The sequence below is a fragment of the Prionailurus bengalensis genome, chromosome E3 (assembly GCF_016509475.1).
Source record: "Prionailurus bengalensis isolate Pbe53 chromosome E3, Fcat_Pben_1.1_paternal_pri, whole genome shotgun sequence".
In the NCBI taxonomy this organism is placed as follows: domain Eukaryota; kingdom Metazoa; phylum Chordata; class Mammalia; order Carnivora; family Felidae; genus Prionailurus; species Prionailurus bengalensis.
Genome location: NC_057357.1, coordinates 19,996,959 through 20,010,633, shown reverse-complemented (window position 1 = coordinate 20,010,633; position 13,675 = coordinate 19,996,959). Strand labels below are relative to the sequence as shown.

The following is a 13,675-nucleotide window of genomic DNA, read 5'->3' as shown; positions in this document are numbered from 1 at the left end:
GGTCGGGGGGGGGGGGGGGGAGGGATGGGGGGAGGGAGCTAACACGAACTGCTTCCTTTATATTCCAGGACTTAAAAAAAAAATGTTTAATGTTTATTTTTTGAGGCGGGGAGGGATGTGTCAGGGAGGGGCAGAGAGAGAGAGGGAGACACAGAATCGGAGGCAGGCTCCAGGCTCCGAGCTGTCAGCACAGAGCCCGACGCGGGGCTCGAACTCACGGACCGTGAGATCGTGACCTGAGCCGAAGTCGGACGCTTCACCGACTGAACCACCCAAGTGCCCCTATATTCCAAAACTTTTAACTGTAGCATGTGAGGGGACATGGAATTTGGGCCTCCCAGCCCACTGTGCTGCCCAGGCTTGAGCATGAGGTTTCCCTGCCCACTTCCCCCCCTCCCCACCCCCTGCCAGCACCTGTCACGGGCACTGTGGGCTTTGCCCTTCACCAGCCTAAAGCAGACCTGGAATGTCAGACCCCCTGGGATCAAACCAAGGTGCTCTGAGCGTTCTCCATCCCAACCCCAAGATAAGCTCCCTGTTTCCTGCCTGGATGCCCTTCCCGGCCCTCCCCTGCCCTCCCCCATCCACCTACCATTCAGTGCTGTATCCTCTCCTCTGTAGAGACTGCCCAGCCCCGAGTGATGCCAGGCATTCCTCACTCTACCCACCGGCCCCTGGCATCTGTGCCTCCCCTTTGTGGCACTTAGCCCACGGCATCCAAGCAGTTGTCTCTCAGTGGCCGCCCCGCTAAGTTCTTGGACAGGGATCTGGTCTTCCTGCTTCCCTTTCCTTCTTTTCTTTCTGTTCCTTCCTTCCCACAACACTCTGTGAGCTTCTTGTGGGTGCCAGGCACTGGTCCGGGGCTGAGAGGTACAACGGTGAGTGTGGGCACGGGCCCTACCCTCCCGGGAGGGGAGAAAAACTGAAGGCCTGGGCAGTCAGGAGAGGGCCCCGGGAAGGGCCACATGTGCCCACAAGCAAGGAGGAAAACTTCTAGCAGCAGCTTGGCTTCTGAGAAACTGCCAGAAGGACTTTTAGGTGGAGGTGGGGGGCAAGGGAGGTGGGAATGAGGTCAGGGAGGGTGGTGGAGCCAGACCCCATCCGTCTCCGTCTGTCTCTGGCGCGCAGTGTTCAACCCGTAGGAGAAGCTCAAGGAATATTTGTTGAATAAATAGGAAGGGGCCCCTGAGTGCTCCCCCCTCTTCAGGGGGTTGGGGGCTGCTTCTGCCTGAGCGGTGAGCGTCCTTTCTCGCAACCCAACCCGGGGATGGATGGACCCTGTGGGAGGTTCGTTCCCTTAGAAGGAAAAGTTCTCCGAAGCAAATCGAGTGGTGGCAGCAGAGATTGGAGAAGAGAAGATCCCGGCCAGGCTGCCTGTCTCCTCCCAGCAGGCCAAGGGGCCTGTCCTTCCTGACTGAGAGGCTCTCACGGCTAACAGCTGCCCGAGTCAGTTTAGCACAAGCCCAGGAGTGCGAAAGCAGGCAGGCCTCTTTTCTTCCCTTGATGCGTCCAGGGGTACCGCCAGCCTCAGCCCCCTCCAGAGCTCTCCTCAGGAAGGAGGGTGGGAGCAGCCTCAGCCCATCCTGGCTCCCTTCCAACCTAGGTGCCCTCAAACATGCCATCACGCTCCCGCCTCAGGGCCTTTGCACTTGCTGTTCCTGCCACCTGGAAAACCCCTTTGTCCAGATCCCCACACTTTCCCTTTCACTCCCTTCAGCCTTCTCTTGAAGGTTGCCTTGCCAGAGGCCTTCTCTGACCCCCTGGCTAAAATAGCACCTTCCCCCCTGGCCCCCTCCCCCATTCGCCTGCCCTTCTCTGCCTTTCACTCTCCCCAGCACTTAGCTTAGCACCATCCAACACACTACCTATTTCTTTCTTTCTTTCTTTCTTTCTTTCTTTCTTTCTTTCTTTCTTTCTTTTTTTTTTTATCGCTTGTCTCCTCTCATTAGAATGTAACAGCAGAGACTTTGATGTGCTCACTGCGCGTCTCCAGAATGGGCGTTCGACAAATATTGAGCGAGCAAATGAATTTGTAAAAGGAAGTCAGTGCCGTCCACCTTGCAGGGTTGTGGGGAGGTTCCCAGCGTGTGGCTTGTATGCTTCCACGGCTCTGTAGGTGGCTCGTAAACCATGTGCTATTTTAGTAGGTCCGTATTTATGTCTGCCTTCTATTTATGGCCAGTGATCCTGATTTTCCGTTTATGGCATTAATATAAAGTTTCCTTTTTAAAGTAAACCCACTGCAGATTACAAAGAGAAAACCTGGATTTGCCGGCCTGAAAGACAGTTCATGATACACGTTGCAGTCTGACGAGAACACTTCTCGGAGAGTTAAAAAGACATGTTCATTATTTTCTAGCAGATACGTACGGGGATATTTATTTAGATAGGCATGTAAGGAAAGCATTTTTACAAAGGTACAGCTTATTGGGTCCTGGAGTCCTGGAGGAAATCCTGGATTCTGGATCTGCCCTAACGTTCTACAAGCCCTGGAACCAAGGATAAAATCTCCGGGTGCGTATTGGTACCATATGATTGGTACCAATCAGGAATGGTACATAGCAGGTCAGTGACGTGATAAATGTAAGCCCAAGGTGTTTGAGAAATAACCCAAACTCTTCCTTTGATTATCCATCTGGTGTGTGTGTAGCTTGTGATTTTGTTACCCCGTCTGCCCAGGGCATGAGAAACTCAAATCTTTGTTGCGGTGCCTTGCCGTATTTCGTTCCACCCCTAGGGGGCAGTATCAGCCGTTGCTTTAGGCTTCTTTTGTAGCCTCCTGAATGCAGAGCATTTTGGGTTCCTGTTTTGAGGATAGGAGGTCACCTGTTATGTTAGCAAGAACAGTACAAAGGAAGCTCAGACCTACACTCTTCCATTCAAGTGATATGCATTAAGGGCTCACGACTATACAACATGGGGACATAAAGAACAGAATCACTAGGAGAACGGAGGAGTTGGTACTGGGCTGGGTTTTGAAGGGAGAATAGGAGTTTCGTACTCTGAGATACATTTGGATCATCTCTTACTGTGGGTCATCATCGGGCACATTCCTTAAGGTATCATTTGAATCCTCTAACTAAACACTTCTCTGAGCCCTAGGTGAGACTTGGGATTTAGACAGCCCTGAGTATTGGCTCTACCATTGTGCCACCCAGAATTCCCTCAGGGGTAAATCTTTCTCTCTCTCTCTCTCTCTCTCTCTAGCTCTCTCTCTCTCTCTCGCCTCCCCACCCCTCCACTTCAAAGTGGCTCCAGTTAAGAAAGAAATGTGACTAAAAAGTCCAATGTAGGGCTGGCTTCAGGCATGGCTGGATACGGGGGATTAAACACGGTTAAGAGGATCTAGTTTCTATGTGGTCTCTTTCTGTCCTCAATTCGGCTGCCCGTGTTGCTGTCACCCTTGGACAGATATCTCCATGGAACATATAAGGATGTTCACAAGGGTGAACCCAATCAGTTGACAACAATGACTCCTTCCCTGGTAGCTCTGTGCTCCTATCAGCTAATAATTCCAGGGCAAGAGGCCCAGGGACTTTTCCAGCCGATTCAGCCAATCCCTTAGTTGAGTCTGTCGGCCTGGCTTGGGACGCACGCCTAGCCCTGAGCCGATCACATGGCCAGGGAGATGGAATACCCTGATTGGCCCGGCCTAGGTCACGTGTCCACCAAGGGGGTGCTGTTTCCATCCACACCGCGTGGATGGGGAGTGGAGGAGAGGTGGTTTCCCAGAGGAAGATCGAGGTGTTGTAACCAGAAGGAAATGAATAGATGCTGAGCTGACACAAACAACAGATGTGTATTAGCCCCACTTAGATGCTTTGTGGCCGTTAGGCAATTTGCCCCAGCATTCAGAGCCTCAGTTTCCTCCTCTGTAAAATGGGCGTAGCATTATTGACCATAGCATTATTGCAGACAGCCACAATAAGCACCCGCAGAGAGCATAATAAATGGCAGCTAAGGCTGCCCGCAGAGCGAGGCCCCTGTAACCTGGAGCATGGGCTTGCCTCCTAAATTGTCCCTGGGGTGCGACAGGAGCCTTGGGGGGGGGGGCGGAGAGGAGGCAGGGGGGGGGAGGAGGAGGAACTCAGGTGTGTGAAAGTGCTCTAGGACCCCTGCCGTGCCCCCAGACACAGTGTTTTCACAACCTCATTATGAAACCCTCCAAAGTGATTGTTCTCTGCTGGGACCTGACACCAGCAAGGCTAGGTCCCCAACATTCGGGAGCCCTGGAAACCAACTCCACCACTCTCAGCCGCTTGTTAATGCAGCGGGTACTGGCGCTTGCTAAATCACCCCTGTTCAGAAAGAATTCCAATATCCCGGCCGCAGAGGAATCTGTGATCCCTGAAATACAGACGCGGTCGAGCACCTTTAAACATAACTGATTCTTGGCATTTCTTTCCAATTCCATTGTTTCCCCCCAAAGAGAATTAATAGTATGGCCACCGATAAGATTCTGCACTGTCTCCAGGGCCAGCATCAGGGATAAAGACGATGAGGCTCATAGTAGTGGCAGTGACACTTTGCTTCCGTGTCACGTCCAAACTCCTCAGACCCTGAGCCGTAGTTAACTCGCACATCCTGGGCACCTACCTCTTGTCAGACCCAACTTCTGGCCAGTCCGCAAACACGTCAAGCTTTTTCAGACTTTTGCCCAGTGCCGCTGCTGTTGCTTGGAATGCCTTTCCCTTTCCTTGTGACCCAGGAAATGTTTCAACTTTAAAATCCCAGCTCATGTGTCTCCTTATTTATTCACTCATTCAACCAGTATTTATTTATTTATTTAATGTTTATTTATTTTGAGAGAGAGGCAGAGGCAGAGACAGAGCATGAGCAGGGGAGGGTCAGAGAGAGAGGGAAACGCAGAATCCGAAGCAGGCTCCAGGCTCCGAGCTGTTGGCACAGAGCCCGACGCGGGGCTCGAACTCACGGACCAGGAGATCACGGCCTAAGCCGAAGTTGGACACCCAACCGACTGAGCCACCCAGGCGCCCCATAATGTTTATTTATTTTTGAGAGAGACAGAGACAGAGCACGAGCGGGGGAGGGTCAGAGAGAGAGGGAGACACAGAACCCAAAGCAGGCTCCCGGCTCCAAGCTGTCGGCACAGAGACCGATGCAGGGCTCGAACTTACAGACCGCGAGATCATGACCCGAGCCAAAGTTGGATGCTTAACCGACTGAGCCACCCAGGCGCCCCTCAACCAGTATTTAGTGAGGGCGAAGTGTGTGCCAAGCACTGTCCTGGTGGCTTGGAATACACAAGCGATCGAAACAGACCCAGTCCACCTTCATGGAATCAATACCTAAAAGGTGTAATAAACAAGATAAAATAGTGTGTTAGTGGGGCTTGGGAGTGGGGGTGTGAGGCACAGCTCACAATTATAAACAGGGTGGCCAGGGAGACAGGAGGAGGTAAGATGTGAGGCAAGCCTCGAAGGGCGTGAGCAGCCTGGGTACTTACCTGGGAGAAGAGTACCCCATGCCTGGGGAGGGGGCCAGGGCACTGGTGATCCGAAGGCCCTGAGGAGGGAGCGTGCTGAACGTCAAGGGTACTGGAATGGGGAGGAGGGGTAGAGCAGTAGGAGGTGGGTCAGACACGTGAGCGGAGGCCTGGTGGCCTCGGAGACCCATGCAGAATCTGGAGTAGAGGAGTGACATGATTGGACTCAGCTTTCAGCAGCACCCCTTGGCTGTGGCAGGGAGAGCAGACTGCAGGGGTGAGGGCAGGAGCGGGAGGCCAGGGAGGGCGAGCTGAACCAGGGTGGTGGCCGGGAGGTGGAGAGAAGTGGTCAGGTTTGGGGGTTCCTACTGTTTCTCTGTGGAGACTGGGGCCTGGCCATGCCCTTGGGAGCCTTCTCAGGTCCCTCCTTCAAAACCTTGGCATCCCATTTTATACATTTTGTTACGATCGTTTGTCTCTCTTTTGGGGGCTCAGATGCCTTTGGTAATCTGATGAACATTATGGACTTTCTTCCCAGAAGAATACCCTTGTGCACTCAACTGAATACATGTTCCTTGAACCCCCTGCACATCCCCGCTGTTAGGGGCCCCTGGCTAGTGCGTGTTCCCCGGACGCGGTGCACAGTAGGACCACACAGTGCGGGTCCCTGACTGGCCGTCGGGTGCAGCTGATAGGCGAGTACACACAGTGGGTCCAAGCTTTTGTCAAACCCTCATTGCATATGTAACAGCCACGCAGTGAGCGCTTATAAATGTTTGCTGAAAAACAGCGATGATAAACTTGGCGCTTTACAAGGTCCTCACTCCTCCGCGAGGCGCCTTGGATGCAAACGCCTCCATTTTATAGCCGGACGAATAAAGCCTCGGCAAAGCGAAGTGCGCGGCGCGGGGTGGGGGGGAGTCAGCATCTGGTGTCTGACCAGGGCTGCAGTGAGGGTGAGCCGTGGTGGCGCTCGGTAGCTGCATGCTGGGAGGCTGCGACTGTGCCCCAGACTTGATCGTCCGGCTGTGGAATCAATAAGAAGGATCCTGAAACACTCCTGCTTGTCTCCTAGTTGATCCTCAGAGCAGCCCTGGGAGGTAGACAGTATTGTCCCCCATTTACAGACGCGGCAACTGAGGCTCCCCAAAGGTAGGTAGCAGAGTTCAGGGCTCACCCCCCAAAGTCTCCAAATCCCCAGATAATTAGTGAGCAACATACATAGTTAAATGCTAACAACTTAGCCCTTAATTATGTACTGTTTCTCACTGTATTGTATGTAATTTAACGCTAATTGCAGGGTTTCAGCACGAGCTGCAGGAGCTGCAGGGAGCAGGGGCGAGGGTGGCGAGGGAAGGCTTCGGGGAGACTTTGGGAACTCAGCTGGGCTCTGGAGAGGACAGGGGTGGATTTCTGCATAAGGGAGTAGAATGGAAAAGGCGGCAGGGTAGGAATGAGCCTGGATGGGGAGTAGCCTGAGATAGCGCTCCTTAGATAATGGAGCTCTACGAATGAATGTAAACGTAACTAATAGTCACAGAGAAAGGTCTCTTTTTTGTTTGTTTTTTCAAAGTTTATTTATTTTGAGAGACAGAGCGCGAGTGGGGGAGGGGCAGAGAGAGGGGAGAGAAGGCGAGACAGGCTCCGCAGGGACGGGGGTGGGGGGGGGCTTGATCCCACGAACTGTGAGATCATGACCTGAGCCGAAATCAGGAGTTGGCTGCTCAACCGACTGAGCCACCCAGGTGCCCCAGTGTTTATTTTTGAGAGAGAGAGAGAGCGCACGCGCAAGCCAGGGAGGGGCAGAGAGAGAGAGAGGGGGACGGAGGATCCGAAATCAGCTCTGTGCTGACGACAGCAGAGAGCCCAATGTGGGGCTCGGACTCACGACCCGCGACCTCACGTCCTGAGCCAAAGTCGGCTGCTTAACGGACTGAGCCACCCAGGAGCCCCTCCCTGAGAACATTCTAAATGCTGGAACTGGACTAAGCCCTTTCCACTGCTACTGTTTCCCACCCATGTTTAACCCTATGCAAGAGACAAAAAGGCAACCACACAGGTATTGTTATTACTTCTATTTCAACAGGGGAGTAAACCGATGTCAGTGCGGGGACCCAGCGCCGGGCCTGGTCTCCAAGCTCCTGTTCTTCCCGGCTCAAGTTCAGAGACCTTCCGATTAGAGGTGGTCTGGGCTTGGGCCTTGCTTCTCCACGTGGGCCCCAGAGCATTGCCTGGGGGCTGGTTAGAAATGCAGCCTTGGGCCCTCCCCAGTCCTACCGAGTCAGAACCTGCGAGTCAGAGTTTCTCCGCAGTCCCCAGGTGATTGATAGGCACATCAGTTAGCATTTGAGAAACATGGGGCTGGTGAGAAGTTTGGCTGGACACGCGTCTGGGCCGTTCAAGTCTTTGTGAGGACCTCTCTCTCCTGGCAGAGGCGAATAAATGCATTCCCGGGGGGGGGTTTGAGGTGAAGGCCCCGGGCAGCCCATCCCACGCTGAGATCTCTTTGTCATCTCGTATTTCATCTTAAAATGTCATTGACTGTTCATTCCACACCATAGTACATCAGTGGTCATTTTGATATTTCAAAATGGTTATGTAAATTGCCACGGAGTAGGATGCGTGTTTCGGGAAGATGCATGAGATGGGTTTCTTTGTATCTTAAATGGGGTAATAATAACCGCTTCCAGGGCTCCTTCGAAGATCAAAGGAGAATCATGTGTATGGAAATGCTCATGAACTGTCTGCCTCAGACCCGTGTTATTCTGGAAAGGAGGGAGAAATCCTCCCCAGACCCGTTGTCCTGCAACCCGCTCTCTGAGGGCTGATGGTGTACGAGTGTTTCTCCCTTTCAGGACAAGGCAGGGCTGGGTCCCAGAGAGGACAAAGTACCCTGTCTGGGCATCTCAGGAAGCCAGGGTAATAAGAGAATGGGGTCAGCTATTGCTAGTTTGTTTATTTAAATTCCTTATTAGTCCCCACTTCCTGATTGTTTGGCCAGATGAGCAAGCAGGAAAACCCGGGTAAAACTCAAGAGGCTTCAGGGACATCAGAACAGGAAAGAAGATGGGAGATGAGGAGGACTTCATCCTGTCCCCGGGTGGACCTCGAGAGAGGGGGGTGTGGTGGGGGTGACAGAGAAGAGGTCCGACTTCAGCTCAGGTCACGATCTCACCGTTCGTGAGTTTGAGCCCCGCGTCGGGCTCTCTGCTGTCAGTGCAGAGCCGGCTTCTGATTATTTGTCCCCCTCTCTCTCTAACTGCCCCTCCCCTGCTTGTGCTCACGCTCTCTCTCTCGCTCGCTCTCTCTGTGTGTCTCAAAAATAAATAAACTTTTTTTTTTTTTAAAGAAAGGAAAAAGGACAAGAAAGGGGGATCGGACTGTCAGCCCTGGACCAGGAGTGACCTTGGGTGCCCTGAAAACGTCCTCTTTCCTCTGGAAAGAGAAAATGGAGGAGGGAGACACAGAAGGGTGACACGGACAGAAACAGTGACCATCCCCAACTGGGGCCAAGGGGGAAGGAAGTCAGACAAGGCATCGGAGGGGAGGGAGGCTCATTTACAGCTGCAGAAGCTGAAGGAGGAGAATCTGGGGACGATGGGAGGGGGATGGTCAGCAGTCCCCCCTGGCCCAGAGCAGCTAGAAAGGATGAATGTGGGAAGAGCTATTATATTTGGTTAAGGAGGTTATGGGTCACCTGTGGATGGGGTTGTGGTAGAATAATGGTGTTGAAGCCAGCTTTTGAGAAGAAGAGAATGATGGGGATTTTCTCTTCTCCCCATGGTCGTAGTTAGGATTTTCACACAAATTGCATTTCTATTACAAATGTCTTACTTGCCATTTAAAACTTAATCCATGTAACTTGTGACTAGAACCAAGCTGATATTGCCTCTCTAATCCATCCCTTGGCGAAAAAAGTTATTTAAGAAACGTAGAAAATGGCAAAGCGTTGTTTACAGGATGATCCTATTTTTGTTTGAAAGAATGTCTGTAGGGGCGCCTGGGTGGCTCAGTCGGTTGGGCATCCGACTTTGGCCCAGGTCAGGATCTCGTGGTCTGTGAGTTCGAGCCCCGCGTCGGGCTCTGTGCTGACAGCTCGGAGCCTGGAGCCTGCTTCGGATTCTGTGTCTCCCTCTCTCTCTCTGCACCTCCCCAGCTCACGCTCGCTCTGTCTCTGTCAAAAATAGATAAACTTAAAAAAAAAAAAAAAAGAATGTCTGTGTTTGCATGTGTATTTTATAAATATGTATATATACGTATATTCTAAAGACAAACATCTAAGGGTATATGTATCAAATTATAATGGGGGTTTTACTGGCATATACATATGTCACTTTAAATATGTGTAGTTTATTTTACCTGAATTATCCTTCCATAAAGCTGTAAAAAATTGTAATAGGGGTTATCTCTAATGGTCAGATTGTGGCATATATGACATAATTCTTTTGGCTGCACATGACAGAAACTCAGCAGAAACTTCTCAAGCAATAGCTGAATTGTCCAGATACTTGTTCATACATGAGTGGACCCAGGGTCTCAGGTTATGACATTAGGGATCTCCTTTCCATCTCTCACGCCTGCTGTCTCCCCCATTGACCTCGTTCTCAGACAGTTCCAGGCCTGTGTCTCAGCAGCCTGGCACCCCCGTGGAAAGAAAACAGCTTTTCCCCGAAGAGTATCTGCAACGTCCCAGAGCTGACTTTCGAGCACCCGACATGGGCCCTGGCTCAGCCGCAGACCAAAGGAACTTCCAAGGGCATCTCCGGAAGCCAGTGAACTGAAAAAAGGGGCCGAAGGGTTCTCTGAAGGAAACCCAGAGTTCTGTTGCCTGAAAAGGGGGCATAAAACCACAAGTGTCTGCTCCTCAAGGAGCCTTCACTGTCTGGGTCCTATGTTTTTGTAGCGACTGGGTTTTTTTTTTTAATAAGCGTGCGTTTCTCTTGCCGTGGCAAGAGAACAATCAGATCCTTCCTGAAACAACAGATCTGGGGTACATCTGATTATGATCATTCAGATAAATAAATAATGAGTGTGGAGAAAACGGTAAAGCTCAAACCTAGTCCGATTTTAGAGGGCATGGGAGGGAAGGACAGTGTTGAGGCTGGGGACTCAGCCTCCTGCTTTCTGTAGACTGTTAGCTGTGGACGCGGAAGGCCCACCGGGCCATCAGGCGATCTCTGGGGCTCTGGGTCGCCAGAGCGACGCGCCCAGAGAGCTGGGCCCTCGTCAAGCTCGCCTCTGCCTCTCGGCCTCTCCTGCCTCAGTAAACAATTCCCTGCATTCCGATATCACACTGCTCTGTTTCTTCCTTTCAGGGTTATACTAAGGACATGGTACCAGACTTTGATGAGAAGCATGATGAGTATTTAATATTGCTTCAGCAGAGGAACCGGTAAGATAAAGCTGCTCAACGGCAGCCCCATAAAAACCCTATTTAGATTGCTTAACAGCACTTGGGCTCTGTTGCACGTAGGAATGGTATGTAGTCACCCTCCACTCAGGGGCTTGGGATTTTAGCTGTAGTCCCAGCCCCCGGTTCTCCATCCGCTGATTTAATTGCATCTTTGAACTGTAGCCAACTGCTCTCCCCGTAACTACCACCTCTCGCCTCCCCGCTCCTGTTCTGGGAGGAGGTGGCTTTGTCTCGAGAAGCCGGAACCCGGCAGGGCCTGGGCCTCAGTCACCTGAAGAGCCCAGTCTGTGATCCTACAGGCTTTGCCGGGCCCCTTGAAACCTGAGCCTGTAATCCTGCCCCGTGAGATAAAGGTGGAGTCACCTTCCGTCTGTGTTTGAAGTTGGTCGATATGTCGTTGAAAGTTAAGTTCGTACTGATTTTGACTCTGGAGGGCTAGCTCCTGAAAAAAAAAAAACCCACAGCGGTGGAGGCAGTGTTTAGTGACTGAGGGCAGAGCGGTCTGGTCCGGTTGGAAAGAGGTGTCCCGTCTTCAGCGCCCTCGCAGGGCCTGTGCAAGTTCATCAGGCCCCGGGCCTCGCGTTAGGCCGGGTTCGCAAATTCAGATGCTCGGAGGGCGGGATGGCAGTGAGCAAAACCAGCTCGGTGGAGACCGTGGGCACCTGGAATTCTCACTCCCATGCTGCTCCGCTCAGGCCACCTGATGTGTGTGGGCACACGGGTCCAGGGGTCCGTATCCTCCGAGGTTGATGGAGAAGCTGGAAGTCTGGCTCTGTGTTGTGAAATCTCCTGAGTTTTAAAATGTTGGTAATGCACTCAGATTAAAACACAAAACGGGGGCGTCTGGGTAGCACAGTTGGTTGAGCGTTTCTGGCTCTTGTTTCTGGCTCAGCTTGTGATCCCAGGCTCATGGGATCGAGCCCCATGTCGGGCTCTGCACTGAGCGTGAAGCCTGCTTAAGATTTTCTCTTTCCCTCTGCCCCTGCTCTGTTTGTACTCTCTCTCTCTCTTTCTCGAAAACAAAACAAAAAAACCCCCACAAAACAACTACAAGAATGCTACGGGCCTCTAAAACAGATCAGGCGTGAGTGAGGAGGAGGGGGCCCTGATCTGGGCGTTTGTGTTCTGGGAATGAACTTGGGGTCTTGCAGGCAGGAGAGCCTGGGGGTTGTCACCCTGCATGTGCATCCCGCCCTCATCTGGCTGGTGGGGCTCCCGGTGCTCGTCAGGCAGGGCCCTGGTGGCATATTATATGCACAGGTTTAGTCCTTCGTGTTCTATAGCTCAGCGTTCCTGCCCGCCGGCCCCTTTACTAACTTCCACCGAGACCCCCAGTATCTCTAACAGCACCCACCCAAGTCGCCAGCTGCCCCCCAGTGAGGCAGTACGACCCTTAGTGGCAAACCCTTGAACGGATCAAGGCCCGAGGCACAGCCAGAAATGCCAGGCAGCGTCCCCTGTGCCCGGCTGCTCTCTGCTCGTCTGCCCAGCCCAGGGGCGACCTCAAACTACCATAGCGGGAGGCTCGCGCTCGTTAGCCCAACGTGGGTTTTTATCATCATCAGTGCCACGGAGCAGGATGTTTGTATTCCATGGCTGGCAGACCGGATGGTGCCACTGAACATTTGGGTGATCGTTGGGTCACACACGCGTGACTCGCCCTGGGGGACAGGGTCGTGGTTTCTCAGGAGCACGTTGCTTCTCATTAACCGGCAGATTGCAACCAAAGAGGTACGAGCCGACAGCATGGAGGAGAGTATCCAGAGACAAGGTTGCGGCACAAAGGCAATGAAGAAACGTGTCCGCGTGGAGTTGCCGTAAAACTGGGGGAACGTGTGGTCACCGGCAGGGAGCTGGCTTGACGACAGGGACTCAGAAAGTAGAGCTGGAAACACGTCCGAAGGGAGGCACGAGGAGGGGGCGTCCCCCTGAGCTATCACCGGGCGTTGCTCTCGAGGCGCCTTTTCTGGGCTGCCGCCTGCGCGCCAGGAACCTCGCCCCCATCGTTGCATTTTATCCTCGCCCTCCCCGATGAGGTGTGGGTGCAGCCATCGCACCCAGTTTACAGAAAAGAAAGCCGGAGGCAACACCCCCCGGAAGTGGTGGGGCCGGGCCGTACTTTCGGATTCGCGTTCTGTCGGACGTGGTCATAAGTACTCAGCAGGAGAGAAACCTGCCGGGGTTGCCAGTTTCACCGCGAGGGGTTTTGCAGAAATAAACTGCAGTTTACTTGGGAGTCCGGTTCTGTGACCCGGTGGAGAACCAGTGTCTGGGCTTTATCCTGTGCATAGAGGGAGATGCAAACCCAGCCTGCTTATGCGGTTGCCTGTGACCTGAGAAAGGGCTGTGCGATCATTGGAGCAAGTCCCTAGGAGAGGCGGGCCCAGAACACAGCCGGTAGGATTTCGCCGAGTACCTTCTCGGTGCCTAGCACTGCCACCAGTGTGAAGGAGAACCCTGTGCTGAGGAGGGCACACGCTTTATAGTTAATGCTCCTGAGGTCCGAGGGACAGAAACCCAAGGTAAATGGACCTTAAACAATAAGGAAACTTACTGGCTCATGAAATTAAAGAAGCCCAGGATAATACTTTGGCTTCAGGCATAGCTGTATCCAGGCACTCAGCTCATGTTGGAGGCATCCCAGGTCTGTACTTTCTTTACCAAGGCAGCCACTGGAGGCCCCACGCTGACATCCTGCCTCGAGAAGGAGAGAGCACTTCCTTCCTGATAGTTCCGGCCGAAGTGCAGAGGAGGGCTCCGGCCCCAGCCCCGAGCCAGGCCTCCCCTGTGCCTGTGAGGTGCCATGGTCTCACTGG

General features: G+C 52.9%; 1 protein-coding gene across 3 annotated transcripts in view; it reads left to right on the top strand.

Moving 5' to 3' along the window:
- The window catches only part of LOC122471525 (katanin interacting protein), a 194,466-nt gene that overhangs the window by 40,460 nt on the left and 140,331 nt on the right, over nucleotides 1-13,675 (top strand). For all 3 annotated transcript variants that reach the window (XM_043560246.1, XM_043560244.1, XM_043560245.1), the window contains exon 3: nucleotides 10,762-10,838. In XM_043560246.1, coding sequence (XP_043416181.1) covers nucleotides 10,762-10,838 — 77 coding nt within the window. The remainder of the gene's footprint in view (nucleotides 1-10,761; nucleotides 10,839-13,675) is intronic.